General features: G+C 31.6%; 1 protein-coding gene across 1 annotated transcript in view; it reads right to left on the minus strand.

Annotated features, from left to right (window-relative positions):
• Nucleotides 1-18,774, minus strand: part of Cacna2d1 (calcium voltage-gated channel auxiliary subunit alpha2delta 1) — a 449,854-nt gene that overhangs the window by 56,846 nt on the left and 374,234 nt on the right. The window contains exons 13-18 of the mRNA XM_076835140.2: nt 13,417-13,495; nt 12,262-12,311; nt 10,795-10,884; nt 4,778-4,855; nt 2,824-2,898; nt 2,473-2,547 (exon numbers count right to left, since the gene is read on the minus strand). Of these exons, the coding sequence (XP_076691255.1) occupies nt 2,473-2,547; nt 2,824-2,898; nt 4,778-4,855; nt 10,795-10,884; nt 12,262-12,311; nt 13,417-13,495 (447 nt within the window). The remainder of the gene's footprint in view (nt 1-2,472; nt 2,548-2,823; nt 2,899-4,777; nt 4,856-10,794; nt 10,885-12,261; nt 12,312-13,416; nt 13,496-18,774) is intronic.

The raw sequence follows: 18,774 nt of genomic DNA on the forward strand, positions 1-18,774 counted from the left end.
TAATGCAAAAAAAGTACATGTATAATGTCATAAATTGATGTGAACATACTTTATATACAGAGATATGAAAAATTGTGCTCTATATGTGTAATAAGGATAGTAATACATTCCACTGTTGTTGTGTATTTTAAAAAAATAATAAAATCAATTTAAAAAAAAGAATTAAAAAAAAAACTTCATAGCTACTTTATTTACTGATATTTGGGGCTTTTAAGAGGACACTATCCTAACTTCTATGAACTATAACATTATACTAAAATAGTTTGAAATAAGATTATAATATCAGAAAGAAAACAAAAAAGACACCAAACCAGGTATGTTTGGTTAACATTAGGTTTTCATCTTGTTAATTAATAATTGGTACTATGGATATAGCTACATTTTCTTTCATTTGTATTGATGAATTTCTGATGAAAGAATTAAGATTAAGTTTGTTGGTATAACATCTGTTACCATATTGTTTTTTTGTATTTGTCAATTTCTGAAACATTCATACTATATAGTTTCTTTTGTGAGGTTCTTATATTAATCTGTACAACATATATTGTTACTTACAAAGTAAAAATCATAATATTTATCCTGCTAATTATGAGAGTGCACAAGCATATTTAATTCACAAGTTTCAGGAAAGACAGTATGTTGACCTTTCAGAATTGTTTCTTTTTTTTAAATAATTTCCTAAAAGAGTATTTTTAAAAAATCTTACTGTTGCATGCTTACTTTTAATAAAATCCAATACCAAAACATGAGAGCTAATTTGTGAGCTGGAAGAAAAAAGTCAACTAGTTTTTAATGCAAATCTTATGAAATGTATATTTTTTGTTATTTTATGAATTTTGGTGTATTTATTATTCCAAATATAAGTTGAATACATATTAACATCATCAAATAGTGATAAAATATCTTCTATATAAATATCAGTCATTAGGAGATTGTAGAAGATGTTAAAACCTTTTTCAAATTGCTACTTCATTTTCATAATGAAAACTAGAACTTAAATTGATATTTGTATATCTCTAACATATATAGTTCCTTTGGGGAAAGGTTAAGGTCTATAATCAGAAAAATTGGGACTCTTTGTACTCCTCAGCACATTATATTTATATTGCTTTTAGATTACTTTAATTAAGAAGATATAATCTGAAATACACTGGGTACACAAAGTTCAAATAATATTTGAAAAGTTTAAACTTTTTTTTTTTGAAATTTAGAAAGTTAGATATTTTCAACTATGACAGAAATCATAGCATGATTATCTAATCATAAGCAATGATATTGAGGAATTTAAATGACATACTTTTAATAACTGTAATAATTTAATAACACAGACAAGTACTATAGTAAACTTTTATAAAAATAATATGTTTAAACATGATATAGGATGCTCAATGGCCATGTATGCTTAGCAAATATTTATATCATGATGGATCTTATATGGCAATAAATTCCAAAGTGAGAAGAAATAATATAGAAACATTAAGATGCTAAAATAAATCATCACATTTAATATGTAACTCAATATTAAGATGCTAAAATAAATCATCACATTTAATATGTAACTCAATATCAATTGTCCTTATTGCTGTTTTGAATATTTCAGTGATACAACTTCATGTGTGTATGTGTGGGCACACCTGTGTTTACTAATCTGGGACTCATTCAACATCCATGACAGAGAGAAGGAGGTAACAGTCTCCATGGTTTATAGCATTTTCAGCATTTTCCTCAAATTTCATCAGTCACTTAAAAATGTTTACAAAATTTCCATTATATAAGATTTTGTCTAATTCTAAATGTAGGTAAATAAATTTTGCCATAACACCTTTTTAAGCATTAATGAAAACTGAAATGAGTTGAATGAAGTATTTTCTAAAAATGTTTTGTATCTTGGGAAAGTAGATATAAATATTAGGATAAAATAGTTTGTCTATGGATTTTATGGCTTCCAGAACAACTCACTTAGTAAAAACTACACTTCCCATTTCTGAAACCCATAATATACATTTTACTGATTTAATTTTTTTCTTAGGTATTTACAAGCCTGCCCCAATGTGAAATAATCGTCTGGGAAATGGAAAGCAGAGTAATTATCAGAAGAAAAGGGCAATGGGTAACGCAGCCTGGGCAGAAAGGAACATTGCTAATGCTTAGGAGGGTCACAGGAATGTCTGCAGCAGCACACCCTCACAGCCTTAATCAAAGCCACACATGTGATGTGTGAAAGTAGGCTCAGGAGATGATAATGGCTGTCTTTCACATAAGAATATTAGTTCATCTAAATTGGTAAGGGAAAATGCTTTTACCACTTCACATGTCATAATCTGTGGTTTTGTCATCTAATAAGGGAGCCAGATTATAGACTATTCTTTTGTATTTAATGCTATAAAGTGAATTTTAAAATGAGAATCCTATTAAGATCATGAGTCATTAATTTTATAAATACTATGCATTGTAAACAAATTATATACATACCTTTGGCTGAAGATTTGGATGTAACAAAACATAACCATTAGGATCAATTGCAAAATAATAGCCATTGGGGCAGAGCTGAAAAATAATAAAAAAGTTTAGAGATGTATTCTCACAATTAGAAATCCACATAATTTTTAAAAAAGGTTAAATTAATTGGTTTATCACATTTAAGAGCATGCTAAAGGATGACATTCTAATTCTAGTTTTTATTTTAAGGATGATATTTAGCTCCTTTGCTAAGATAATTGCACATCATTTTTTCAGAATTACTTAAGTACTTTATAGACAAGCTAAATTAATACACAGTTCTAAGAACAGGAAAAGTTACCAAAAAAGTAAATTGTATCTTACTGTGAAACGTGGTGTTAGTCTTTTAATATCTTCCAAAGACACATCAACGCCCATCACACCAAGAATCAGTTGGTTCTGTAACAAGATGGCAAAAAGTAGTTTATTTTATACCCCAAATTATATATTTCTATACAATAATAATATATATGCATCCTTTTGCTGTAGTAATGGTTGTATTCCATACTAGTGTAAACAAATGTGTGTGTGTGTGTGTGTGTGAGTGTGCACAGATTGTAATTTGGTGTCAATTTACAAAGATTCTAAGCTTTGATCTTTTCCATAGTTTTATTATCACTGTTACTCAACTTAAATGAAATCTTGATGACTAAGATACCTGAAAACTTTCATTTGAAACTTTTTGTACCTTTCTCTCCTAATATTTATTTATGTAATACTTATTATTGCATTGTTGGCTATTGCAGCTACATGTGTGCATGTTTGTGCATTGACTTTGTGGTATATTACAATTAAGAAACCACAAAAACGTTCAATTTAAAAATTGGACCAGTATGGAATAAAGAAACACCATATTCTTACAAATGATAGTGCCCATTTTTTGTAACTATCTTCAAAATATGTGACCTTATTAATAATCAAATCTTCAAGACAGTGTTCCTAATTGCTGCTAATAACTTCTCTATATAATGGGCATCATGGTTTTAATTTCAAGTCAAGAAGCTATGTTGAAAATAACTATCATACTCATCTAAGGGAAATAAAAATGAAAATTGTGTTAAAATTTTGAGTCATAAAACTTTTTTAAATAGAATTATATAAATTATAAAGTAATAAATCAAAATTTGTTTACAAACAAAATTTAAAATCTAGTCAGAAATTACAAAAAACACTTTAAACTCTGTGTGGGTGCTTACAAAATTAAAGTCATGTCAACAACTATGCTCTTTTGCCATGAAATAATCCTACTCTGCACTAAACTCTCAAATTAAAGCCATCTCAGAGACAGACCATACTGAGATCTTAAATGCAAATGAGGAATATGACAATTGCTCCATTATGAATTGCAATTTTTAGAATTCAAAGATATTTAAGAATGGTAATGGGCCCCTAAAGAGAAATAACTGATATTGGATATGGCTATATTATTAAGATAAGCAACTCAACTGAGGTTTACAATAATTGTACAAATAATGCTTAAGTGTAGCAGACTTCATTAAACCATGCACTAGAAATAAATATCCCTTCAAATAAATAGTATCACATTATAAAATAAACATTTGCTATTAAAAATTCTTAACTCCTGCCTTCTTAAATTCATTCTGAATCAAATTGAGAAATAAAAATTTATCACTACTTTTAAACCAAAATTAACAAAACAAGTACATGATTTTTAAAATAATTATTCAGAACTTTCAAATAGCATTTCATTGCATGACAATATTACCAGTGTTACAAAAATCTAACATTTTTTAGAAACTCATTAAGTATTTTCCCTGTATCTTAAAAAAAAAAAAAACAGGAAAAAAGAACTACAAATCAGATATTTGAATTATGACTAAAAAATCTATTGTTTAGGAATTGGAAGAGTAAGGATTCAATAAATGCATTTATATACACCTGATAAAACATCTTTATAGTTTTTGGTCTTTCTTACCCCCCACCCCCCAAACTTCATAAATATATCAAATGCATTTTAAAAATGAGCACACCGTATTGACCATTTATCATGTAATTACTCCCAGAGTCTGACTCTGTGTTCTCATCAGGTCATAATTAAATAGAGCAAAGCTCAACCTCGACTCTGGGGCGACAGAGAGTTTGACCTGACCTTCCTTTTCCCAGGTGGTTATCACACAGGCAGCTGCTGCCACTGACCTCTGGCCTCACAAGACAGTTACACTGTATGCATTTCCTTACAGGAGTATCTTATCCACATTAAGCTTCAACATCACAGTTTATCATTTATTATTATTAATTTTATCAATTAACTTTTAACCTTTAAGTTTGTCTTATTTTCAAATTGGCCAGTTATGTTGAAGACCGGAAGAGTTCCAGTAATGACAAGTCCCAGTTCCTAAAAACAGATTGAGAGAAAAGGCAAATGAAAATGACAATTTGAACTTTGTCCTACTGCCTTAGACCTTGATATACAAGACTTCATTTTATAGTTACTTGATAAAGAGCCACAAATAACTTGTAACTCATTTTGAATATCAAAGTTTTGTGTTTTCAAAGTATCAATGAAAATGTCTTGGAAATAATAAAGACTTATTTGGCAGCTATTAAAGCATGTAAGATTTGAAATATTGTTCCAGTATGCATTGCAAATAAATAAAAACATTCTACTTATGTAAAGATTGATTAGTCTCTAAACATCTTAGTAACTGTCCACCCTCCATGCTCTTTTTCACAGAGATAGTTTATCTACCATCAGGGCCCTCCATAAGCAATGATATAAAAATATTATTTTAAGTGATTTACTTCATTTTTGTGGTTTTATTCTTAACTTTTAATGCCCTAACCCAAACTATTCATGCTATTTCACAAATGTGTAGTAAAAGAACTAAGCTATTGATATAGCATTTCTGGAACACTCTAGATACATGCTATGCTGTACAAAAGAAGTATTAATTCTAAATAACACCCAAAATAAATATTACTTTTTAGAAAGTAATGTAGAAAAATAAACTTGCAAATGGTAAATATGAAAGTCTAGTCATGAAGTAATTTAGCAAAACAAAATAATTCCTTTCGATTAATCAGCAGATTGATATTCTCATATATTAAAAGAATACATGGATATTATGTAAAATAGAAGTTTTTTTTTTAATTACTGACATCCATGGCATGTGTGTGTCTCTCTGTGTATGCATAACCACTATTTCATGTTAAAACTACATTTTTACCAAATCACTCTTTAAAGAAAATTTGAATTTGCTAATATACTGAGAAAATATTAGTAATCTCCTAAAAAATAACCCCCAATTCAAACCTCATAAACTCTGCTCTAATTCCAGTAACAGTGTGGTTTTATGGAGAGAATGCCTAAAATAGGCTTTAGTTTTTACTTGTGCATGCAAGAAGCCCTAAAGCAATGAAAGCTGATTCAGGGAGGAGGGCAATCATCCACAAACTTCCAGCAGAACAAGACACTAGATAAGCTGGCATAGCTACAGATAGTTCAATACATGATGATAAACCTATTGGCTCTCTGTTTCATCCTAAAAAACAACATTTGAATGAAGAGATCCTTAATTAATTATGCAAATTAACATTCTCAGTGAAAACATTCTATCTCAATAGAAAGTCAGATCATAAATTCATAAAGCTGGTATCCAGAGAATAATTCTGTGAAGATTACTTTAGATAATTTTCTATTTATGTTGCAATCTATAAGAAAAGTGTTACAGTTTGCATGAGGGGTCCCCAATGAAGTGCCTCTGTTAATGCAAGAATGTTCAGAGGTAAAGTAACTGGATTGTGACAGCTGTAACCTAATCATTCTATCCTAGTTTGAACAGACTGGGTGACAACTGTAGGAAGGTAGCAAGTGGCTCAAAGATGATGGTCAATGGGGTACCCTGGAATGGGGTATCATCACTTTGGCCCATTCTGAGTGTGCTCCCTTCTCTCTCTCTCTCTCTCTCTCTCTCTCTCTCTCTCTCTCTCTCTCTCTCTCTCTCTCCCTCTCTCTCTCTCCTTCCTGACCCCACCACAAGTTGAGCATCTTAACTCTGCTGGGCCCTTACCCATGATATGCTGCCTCATCATGGGCCCAGAGTAATGGAGTTGGCCATCTATGGACTCAGACCTCTGTGAGCCACAAATAAATATTTCCTCCTCTAAATTGTTCTTGTCGAGTAGTTTGGTTACAGTGAAGCAAAAGGTGACTAAAACAGACACTGGCACTGAGTGACCATGTGGTTCCCAACATTTTGGAGCTGGTTGGTAGGAAGAATTTTGAAAAGTTTGGCAATGCAGGCTGAAAATGGTTTAGAATACTAAAAGTGGATGTTAATGGGCAATTCTGGTGGGAAATCACAAGACAGAGTGCCAACAGAAATGTGACTGTGCTTGTGAGGTTTCAGAGGGAGATGAGGACTCTATTGAGAACAGGATTAGAGGTCATTCATGTTATGGATTATGGCAAAGAATTTGGCTACATTTTTCCCACGTCCTGAGACTTTATGTGAGGTTGAATTTAAAAGTGATGGACTAATAAATCTGGTGGAGGAAATTTCAAGGCAAAATAGCATTCAATCAGTGGCATGGCTATTATGGCAGCTCTTAGCTAGGTTTACATTGAGAATTGAAAGCAGAAAACAGAAGGAAAGAAGTTAAAAAAAAAAAAAAAAAACTTGTGGTTTGGCCAGAAATGTGCATGAGAAGCTGGGGATAAGGAAAGTATCCTTATTGAAGAGAGAACACCCTTAAAAAGATGCTAAGTATTTTGCATAAAGTTAAGTGGTCATGAAGGCTTTGACCAAGATTTCAAAGGAAGACCTCTGAAGTCAGGCAAAGTGTAGCTGGGTTGGAGTTCCTGTGGGCTGTTCCTGAGAATGCAATGGGTTATGGGGAAGCCAAAGCTGGAATGGAGACCCTAGGAAATGAGATTCCAGTAATGTGGACTGTCTACTAAAAATGCTGTTGACTTAGGAGAGAACCAAGCTAAAAGAGAGCCTATGTGAAGTGCAACCATCAAGGCCAAAGGGGAAGAGCTGACCAAACCCTTTGAAAATAACCATATTGCCACCAAGTGTCCTAGATGCTGTAGGTATAGTTGGGAACCTGTTTGCCTAGCTCTGCTTTGGGTCCATCCCTTCTTTCATCCTTTTTTGGAATGGGAATATTTGCTCTGTACGACTCTAATATATTAAATACATGTAACTTGCTTTTGAATTTTACAAGGGCTCACAGCTCAGAGTTTGCCTAGAGTCTCAGAGGAGATTCTGAAGTTAGACTCTTGGGCAATGCTAAAACTGTTAAAACAATGGGGTTCTTGGAGATAGACTAAATGCACTTTGCATTACTAGATAGAAATGAAGTTTGGGGCGCCCAGGGTAGAATGCTATGGTTGGATGTGAGGTGTCTCCCCTAAACTGCCTGGGTTAATTCAGGAATATTCAGAAGTCAAGTGACTGGATTCAGAGAGTTATAACCTAATCAGTCCATCCTAGTTTGAAGGGATTAGATGATAACTATAGGCAGGTGGGGAGTGGCTTTAAGAAGTGGATCATTGGAGTTATATCCTGGAAAGGTGCATCTTACTTTTGGTCCCTTCTGCTCTCTCTGCTTCCTGACCCCATCGTGAGCTGAGCAGCTTTCCTCCACTGGGTAATTCCTCATTATGCTTTCTCATGTTGGGCCCAGAATAATGGAGTCAGATTTCTATGGACTGAGACCTCCGAAACTGAGCCTCACAAACTTTTTCTCCTCTGAGTTTTTTTTGTTGTTGTTGTTGTTTTGTTTTGTCATGTACTTTGGTCAAAAAACTCAAAAAGTGACTAAAAAAGTTTTAAAAATTGATATCATGATAGAAAATATAGATTGGATGTAGTCTTTATCTTTGCCTCATTTCTGCATTTGTATAGAATTTTATACTTTGCTTCCAAAAATGTTATGTACCCTCAATGAGGTCCTAGATGACTAACACATTAGAGTTAAGATAACCATGGATGAATTCATTGGCACCCAATTTCCATTTTCTCCCTCATTTATCAAGTGAACCAAAAAGTATACTGTGTTTATCAGTACTGCCAGTATTTCTAGAGAATAAAAACCAAGATAATATATAAGATTTCTATCTCCTTGGTTTTAATATTTATTTTCTGAAACCCAACTCTTTTCATCTCTCTCTTTTTATTTAAAGAGCCTCATTTTATCTCCCAAATAAAATCATCCTCTACCAGTTACCTCCTTCTGTTCTGATATCTTATTAGTTCTATAGGTGACAACAGTCCTTCAATATATCCAGTACACTCCCCAATTTTATACTATATTTATGTGGTTTCTCTCCTCACCATCAGTTAAAGAAACCATACTTGAACTCATATGTTTAGCTAAAACATCACTATTTTTTTTTATGTCCCATTCTACCCCCAGACATATAACTTTTTTTTTTGAAACACCAGAGCTCTTTGAATTTTTCATATTATATTACACTTTGTCTTCAAATATTCCTTTTCCTTTTTAATAAAACTGTGGATTGGACTAACATAATTTGAATCTGCGGTATAAATTATAAAGTGATTATAAAAAAAAATACTTAGAAATATACAATGGGTCCCTTATTCTGAAACCAGAAAAAAAAAATTCTATTTGTGTGCACTGCATAGCCAACTCGTGTGTTCCATTTCTTTTCTTGTTTTACATTTAGTTTCAGCTTGTAAACAGACATTTAGAATTAACATTTCCTTCTAATGTCATTTGTGCTATCAGTAGGAACCTTACCAGCAATGCAGACATTCTGGTTAATGAACTTCTGGTCATAGGAAAGCAACAGGGAATAATTATTGGCTCCTCCTATCATACACTGTCTTGGATGGATTTAAAAAAGTGAAACATCTTGCCCATAGCTTTAGATGACCATGTGACCTTAAGTAAATAAGTGATGTCAAGAAGGAACATTGGGTGGTAATTTTAGCTACGACTTGAGGTAAGCAAGCCTCACTTTATCTTTCTTAGCGTGCAAGGCCACTGCTAATAGTGCCTATTTTTCTTCTAACTTCCTGTATGTGTTTACTTTATAAGAATCAAATGATAAGTAACTCTAAATGGATTGTATTTTGCCCTTTGGGTTCAACATTGCATGGAAAAAAGAAGTAACAGCATATAATTGGACTCCAAGTAGGGGAAAGGGTACTACTGAATCAGCAGTTACTTTTTAGGACTTAGTATTTTGGCTTTCCCCAGTATGTTGTTCCAGCAAAGCATGAATAAAGACTTCAAAGTAAGATTAAGCATATGAATAAATCTTAAGTGTTATAAATCTTTATAAATTGAATATTAGGAAAATAAAAATAACATCAAAACATGACTTTGATCCTACAAAATCTAGGGCTGGATAATTTTTTCTTGCGCATGTGTTCGCAATGGGACTGTTCTGTGCATTGTAAAATGTTTAGCAGCATCTCCGGCCTCTGAAGACCAGTAGTAGCAGCTACTCAATCTCCAGCCCTGACCATCAAAAATAAAAATATATATATATATATATATATATATATATATATATATATATATATATATATATAGATCTATCTATATATATATAGATAGATCTATATATATATATAGATAGATAGATAGATAGATAGATAGATATAGATATTTCCAAATGAATTGTGAAGGGCAAAATTACCCCCATTTGAGAACTACTGCTTTAAAGTGTGGTGGAATACCTATTCTAATATGTCAATTGTGCTGTGGACCTTTGGCATGTTGTTTTACACCAGAACCAACCACCAGTATCCTATTTCCATTAAAAATGTCTGGATTTGAATTCAAAGCATAAGATTACATATGAAGAGGTAATTAGGCCTGTAATGATTTCAATGAATGATAAGATTTTTGCCTAATAGAATGTACTTCTGAATACTGGTGAGTCTGATTACCTTTGAGGTTGTACATTTCTACTAGCTGACATCTAATTTAAAAATACTTTCATTAAAATCTTTAGAAATAGGTTTTCATTTACATGGCATTGAGCATTTTTCTACATTAAATTTCAACAAGTTATGAAAATCTCTATAAATTCAACATTCTAGGATGGAAATTCTTCATTCTCAATGGATTAACTACAAAACAAAATAATACTTTACATTTGTAGCTCCGTATTACATACAAATCTAGAATTCTATTCAAATTATTTTAAATTCTGGCTACAAAAGCTTGTGATAGAAGGAATTTTAAAAAGAGTTTAATTTAAACAGGAAAAGAGAAATGTCCCCTAAAAAAGAACAGTCAGATATGTGCCTATTTTTTAATAGCAGTCTAGTTTAACATCTAATCCCTTACCAGTGCATCCAAGTAAACATTTGTCCATTGGACTTGCTTCGCTTTGTCTCCTGCTAAAACCATAGGTCTCCCCAGAACATCCAGATATTCCTATTTATAAAAGAAAAGAAAAGAGAAAGAAGGAAAGGAAAAAAGAAAGAAAGAAGAAAAAAGCTATGCTTCAAAACTAGAAAAGCTATGTGCTTTAAAAAACAAATTTCCACAGGGGGAAAAATAATCTAGAGTTAAAAATGAATACGGAATAAAATTATTAACAGAGTGAATTATTATTTTTTGAAGGGTATATTAATTTTTTTTCATTTTTTATTGGTTATTCAAAACATTACAAAGCTCATGACATATCATCTTTCATACATTTGATTCAAGTGAGTTATGAACTTCCATTTTTACCCCAAATACAAATTGTAGAATCACATCAGTTTTTAATCCTATTTTGGGCATTTCATAAGTGGTAAGTCTTCATACTTTGAATCAACAATATTTGACTTATTTACATAATATATCTACCCCCATTTTTTTCTAGCAACAATAATCAGAACATTGTTTCTCAAGGTACAGCCTATGATAAGTGAAATACATGCCTTATGAATTGTTTCATGTTGATCTAAACTATTTAAGGCACTATGATTTACTGTGTGAAATTGCACAAATTTGAAATAATAAAGCAGTCACATACTTGCTTTCATATCACAGATTGTTTGGCTGGAATTCAAAACTACATTTAAACATATCAAAAAATAAATGAAATATGGTGCCAAATCTAGACATGAGACTCAAATGCAGCTGCTGTTTCATTTCAACATTCAATGTATTCAGTATTAATTTCCACAAAGGCAGTGTTATTTATCCTAAATTGTGACTTAGTCTATTTTGTAGATTCTCAGCTATGTTTAAAATTGAGAGATGGTTTTAAACAATAATTTATGAATTAAAAATAATATACATTTAAATTCACTTCATTACTAATCCTACAAAAAAATTACTCAATATACGTGTTTTCAATTGAATGAATTAGAAAACATGTCTCCTTGTAACTATTTTAATCAGTAAGTAGATCTTTAGGGATTATTTGAAAATAACTATGGCTTTGTATAATTTGTCAAGAATAATTATTGTTTAACTTCTATATTGTTAAGAAATTTACTTAAGTGATCTGCAACAGAATCAAGTTCCAATAACATGAGACTGTTAGTAAATTTGATTATATTCATTATGGTGAGAAAAATAATATATTCATATTTCTATTCATGTTTTTACCTGAGTTTTGGATGTTTGAAAACACTTGGAACCTTAATGAAATAAAAATCCATCATTATGATACTCAGCATTTTAGTAAAAAAAGTAACATTTTCGGTTGTTTTTTTTTTTTTTCATTTTCATCTATTCTTTCTATATTGAGCACATTTAAACTGGAAAAATATCTTAAACTTTGAAAAAATATTATAAGTGAATTTCAAATAAACATACCTGAGTATTAATTCTTATTGCTCCAATTGAAGGAATTTCATAATAATAACCTGAAATACATATATGTATTTATACATATAAATATTTCATTATAATAGACAAAATTGTTTTATGTCTTTGTAGGATAAAAGGATATGTTTTTCACTGCTAAATTAGGCAAACGCTGAAATATATATACAACTGACAAATTCAGAAGATGTTTGATAAATGAATATTTGCAACATACGAACAGGCTTTATGAGAAATTTTACTGAATTTCTTAGATAGTGTAAAATAAATATTCTTCTATAAAGAAGTAGGAAAAATGGCATAGTGAAATATATTTTCACTATACATATTATTAAAGATGTAGATATATAGTTTTATATATATATATATATATTATATGCGTATATATCCATGCACATATTCACACACACATAAAATGTTTGCCTAAATATAACTTTCAGAATACTTCAGGTTCTTTTAGTTGCTATGGTATCACAGTTTATTTTTCAAATAACATTTTTTTTTTCTGGCACAAAAGAAATATGGGCTCACTACACAAAATTTATCTAGGAATGTATGAGACATTTTTCAAAAAACAGTAATTTAGCAACTCAAAAACAGGCTCACATGTGTCACACTGTCATATGTTTTATAAAATTCAGATATTCTTTTATTTGTACTTTTCCATATAAAATTATATTTGTTATATATCATTATTATTCAATACATCCTTTTATGAATTTACAATATTATGATTTCATAATTTATTACAATATAATTCTAATGCCAAAAATGTATTATGTTTTCACTATAAAAAAATGTTCAAAATCTTTTTGCCTTGAGCTGGGTGCTATTGTGCACTCCTATATAATAACAGTGATTAAGGAGGCTGAATCAGAAGAATTGCATGATTTAAGGTCAGCCTCAGCAACTCAGCAAGACCCTGTCTCAAAATAAAATACTGAGGACATAGATAAGTAGTGAAGCATTCCTGGGTAAATTCTCTGGTACACACACACACACACACACACACAAAATCTTATTGCTTTGATTCCTATAAGAGTTAGGTACAACTATAGATTATTTTATATGACAATGTAAACTTTAAAAGCTACCACCCCCATTTTTTTCTTCTAATAAAACATAGTCAGGAAAACAGATAATTACCTTTATTTTCACAAGCCATCCACTGAATTGGTCCTCTGTCATAATTATGTTGACCAACTGAAAATGTGAACACTCGTACCTAGATGAATTGAAAAATAAGTATCCATTAGGCTTGAAAAAATTTAATTGAATGGCAAATAAAAATAGCTACAGCAAGACACGATAAAGTTTTCCAGTTAATTTCATATGACAAGAAAAATTTAAGTGAATAAAGAATTCAGGAGGGCACCAGAGGGAAATCACATAGCCTTCTATAAACATAGACTCCAATTGCCAAATTTAGATTAGCACTTTGGTGTCCTGCATCATATCCCAGTCCTCAGGCAGGAGCATGATTAAGCTTTCATTAGTAGAAAATGCATCTTTCAGGTCCACCTCAATTTGACCTGGTTAAACCTGTCTCACTTGGTTATATCACCCACATATAGAGAGAGTCAGGGCAAAAAAATATTTCCGTATATCATAGGTAGGAAAATGTATACAGAAGGTCATGTTACTTTTAGTTGCTTAAGGCAAGTCAACTCAGTGTTGGCTACTTTCACAGCATGGAACTATTTAAGATGCACACATATAATCATGATGCTATTACATGACTTATTTTCTAGAAAAGATGGCTGACACAGATAAATAGGCAAATATGCTCCTAGCTTTTCCTAATTTCTGTGAATTGTCTATTTGAATTGACATTTTCTAATGGCTTAATCTTTTGTACATGATTACAGAGCACAAATCTCAGAGACTTCACATCTGTTTCTTTTCTTTTATTGGACTTGGCCACACAGATGACATCTTAATAATCCCTGCCCCCAACATTCATACTGGGATGTTGCTGTTTCTCTTGCTAAGGTTTTATCTGAGCCACTCTTTAAGTCATTCAGGTTTGCCTTAGCTAGTAATGTAGGAAGTGATTAAGTTTTTATTAGCTCAAAATTATAAGAATAAATGACTGGATTTAGGTTAAAGGTAGAATGTGGCTCACACTCGCCTGTGCTGGCTTTCCCACTCTCATGCACACATGTTCTCTCTAGCCCTTCTTCTATCTTTAGGAATTCTCCCTCTAAGTGCAATAATTTCATTTTCTTTATTTCTCCAGTTGGGTCATTTTAGGGGGCTCTATATATTTGAAAATCATGTTACTGCTTACATAGTTCAGCCTACCCCTAAAGGGAAGTGTTTTTATAAGCAGGCTGACCACCCTAACTGTTAATTCAATTTGACTGCCATACCTTAAACAATCATCACATGAATTCAGAACAGGGGGAAAAAAATCCAGATGCTTCAGAGAGCACTTGGTTATGTCCTTCATAAGTAAGGTTGGTAAGTCAAGTTTCAGATGTTCAAACAAAGCACAGCTGTGTCTAGTTGTCACCACTAGCTGTGTCTACTGTAACCACAATAGTGTTGTGGTGAAATATTTTTCACAAGATACTTTTCAGTGTAAAAAAATTAAATGAATATGACTAAGTGAATCATGTCTAAGCCTCTGGAAGGTAAGCACTTCTAATAACCAAAAGGCTATACACTTAGACCCCCACTGTGAGATTATTTTGATTAATGTTATCATTCAAATAGTCCAAATAAACATTTAACTTTTAAAAAATATCCAGTAGAAAAAGACTGATTGCTTTGTTTTAGTACAAAAGTTTCACCTAACCCTCATATGTTTGCCTACATGGAGCCTTCAGAAGTTGTCAAAATTAAGGAATTTGGGATCAGAGCTGGGTGTCTATCCTGTCACATTTAATTACAAAATTTTAAGCATCCTAAACTGTACCCCCTCTTTGTTCTTTTTCTCACATAGGTTCTTGGTTATTTAGATGTTAACTAAACATTTAAATGTAAGCTGATCATTAACTGATTGAATGCCTTGCTTATTATATGTGTTCAACTTGTACCTCTTTTCTCAATTTTTCACTTGCCTTGCTGCAGACATTTTAATAACCATTTTTTTTCTGAAAAATTTCTCCCAGTAGATACTAAAAATCTTAAGAATAAAAATGTACTCTTATAATGTTTGCAACTGTCTTATCATTAAAATGTTTACAAAATCTATCATATCTGTTTATTTTCCCCCAAGTTTATATATACACATACATATACACTTAAAAAATTTATAAACTATAGATTATCTTAGAAGGTTCTGATATTATTTTATTAAATATATGTATATTTTCATTACTGGAAATTGAACCATGGCTTCTTACATGCTAAGTAGGTACCACTGAATACATGCCCAGCCCATTTGACTTTTTAAGACAGAGTCTCCCCAAGTTGTCCAGGTTGGCCTTAAATTTGAAATCATCTTCATCAGACTCCTGAGTCACTGGGATGACAGGGGTGCACTATAACACCCAGCTATATATTTAGTTGAGAAAAAGTTAAGTCTATGTCACTCAAAACTTAGCATCTACAATAGTGCCTTACACATATTCTTTATACCATCATGAAAATCAATACACAAATATTTCATTCCCAGGTGCTGTATCTTAGCTAAATTTGTCTTTGTTAATACATGGTAGCTAATTATGTAGTTAAAAACTTTAAGTCCGATGATTTCATAAAAATTTACATTACATATTTTATAGTGCATGTAGATAATGAATTGGCAAAATTTAGAAAAATCTGTGTGCACTGATTTTTCACTTGGAATTACAAATGGCTTCATTTCTCCTGAAGTGTACTATATTACTGCCACCCTGTGGAGCAGTCAATGAACTACTGAACTCTGAAAATTTAGATGCCCAAAGCCAGAGATGACTATTATTCCCACCTTCAGATGCTTTCCACTTCTTTAAATATATAATTCTTATTTATCCATAATTTTGGAGAAATGGGAAATAAAATCAACCCTTGAAATATGCACAATTTAAAATTTAAGGTAAATTTAATTATCAAAGATGGGGTATAAATATAGAGCTTTTTTAGTGCATTTGTATTGTTCTGTACAAAAATAAAAAGATATATAAAACATCTCAAAACACTAAATCAGTAGTCAGTCACACAAGCTGAATATTTTATCTGAACTTTCAAGTATAAACTACCTACTTTAGACTATTCCTATATCATGGCAGACTCAACTTCTGCTGAGGGAAATTTATTTAGTTCATGTCTAGTAGCACATTTATAATCATATAACAAAAGCACACTGGGAATTTCCAAGTGAAATATTCATATTCAGTTGTAAGTTTCTCAGCTAGTGTGATTTTAAATTGGCTCTTATTTTAAAGGGTGTACTTCTGTGAAGTTTTCATCATCACGTATTAGACATACATGATCCATTGTAAATGGCTTTCACATATATTTTTTATAATGCTCAGAGCCCAGGGCTTTAACAGAGGTAATGTGGGAAAACAGCATTGAATAAATATCGAATTGGGATAAAAGAATTCCAAGATTGTACAACTTAGTATCTATTATAATACTGTACACATAAATGGAAATATTAAATGAAAGGAAATTGAATAAACAAAATGAGTAGTTTCTCATTTTACAGAGACTAGAGACAAGTTCTCTTCTCTGTATTGTATATTAGTCAGTTCATTATGATATTTAGGAAGAGCAGACTGAAGCTGGACTTATAGTCATCTCACACTTTGGAATTTGGGTAGTTTCATTAAACTTAGAGTAAATAACTAATCTTTTTTCTTCTTTTTTAAGTACATTTGCTTGCTGGAGTTAAGTAAAACAAAATTTAGGCAAAATGTAAGGACATTTATTACACTTATAGCATCCACATGCTCTGATATTCCTAGAGAATACAAAAATCTTGTAACTCTCAACTCACCCTTAGGTGTAAAAGTATATTCACTGACGTAACAATAATTGGGGGGTAGATAAGATTAGGCAAATTAAAAAATCAGTCATTATTAGTTGTAAATTTATATAGTGTACCCTTAGTTGTTTAAAAATATTTTTTTTCTATGAACACAATAATTCCAATAATTTATGTAAAAATGTGGATGGGTAACCGATGTGATTCTGCAATCTGTATTTGGGGTAAAAATGGGAGTTCATAACCCACTTGAATCTAATGTATGAAATATGATATGTCAAGAGCTTTGTAATGTTTTGAACAACCAATAAAAAAAGTATATGAGTCTGGACTACTTGTTTCAAAAATAACCTTAATTTTCAGTAAATTTGGATTATTTAAAATATACTACTTGTTTATTCCATATAAGCCATTAGTTCACAACTTTACACTATGTTTCTGACTTTTGCTAATCTGTTTTATAATTTGTTTTGTCTCGTTTGTTGAATACTAAAATACTTTTCTTCAATTAAGAGTTTTCCAAAGCCACAGGGTCAACCTATTTTAAAAAGTCCTAAGAATTTTCTTCCCAGCAGAACTCAGTTACTGGAAACTGTCACCTCAACAATTATCAGTTACCCAGAGTTCAAGTTTAATTTACAACAGGCAAATCTCCAAAGAATAATGGAAGTGAGTCTATGGAGAAAGGAAGCCAGTAAAACTAAAATAAAAGCTTCAGCTATTGAGACATGTTAGAAAAATGATGTCAGAGATGAGCTGTATTAATCTACTCTATGCACTAAAATTTTTGGTATTAAGCCTATCAAAATATTAGACGGAACTGAATGTTTCAAGAGAAAATTCTACAGTGGTCTCTTTAATTTGCACACGTACTCAACCCCAGAGTGTTTGATTAACCCACATCTCTAGTTTTATTACATTATACAATAAATGAAAGTGTCCAAATTCTTGTGTCACCATTTATTTTAAAAGCCCAAATGATCTGAAAGGTAATTTCAACCTACAAAGTTCTGACTATCTATCTTAGGCTGTTGAAGCTGTGAGGAATGTATCCCAGAGGGGTGAAGCCCAGCTGCCTGACTAGAAGGCAGGCTCCCAGGTGGACAAATGATGATCAGCACACGCAGATGAAAGACACAGACAGACGACCAGCCAGGCTCATTCTATATGATGGTATGAAATTTAGGCTATCAATGAAATTCTTGACTCTGCCACATAGTTGTTGTTGATTTTCAACAAGTTACTTAACTTCTTTAATTTGTTAAAGAATATTAAATATAAAGAATATATTTCCAAAATGGGGACAATGATGATGATGATACTTTTAATCAGATGAGCATTCCAGTCATAAAAAATAAAGGTTGTATTTATAACACATAAAAACTATAAGCTCCATGAATCTTAGCTACCATAATGATGATGATAGTGATGATGATGACTACAAAGTTCCAGAATTCAATGATATAATATTTTCTATTTGTGGAATATTAATCTTTCCTACCTCAAAAAGATCTACAGACCCTAGGCTTAATAGAAGAAAAAGTATGTCCTAATCTTCATCATGTCAGATTAAGCCCTAACTTCCT

Source organism: Callospermophilus lateralis, chromosome 1 (assembly GCF_048772815.1).
Source record: "Callospermophilus lateralis isolate mCalLat2 chromosome 1, mCalLat2.hap1, whole genome shotgun sequence".
Taxonomy (NCBI): domain Eukaryota; kingdom Metazoa; phylum Chordata; class Mammalia; order Rodentia; family Sciuridae; genus Callospermophilus; species Callospermophilus lateralis.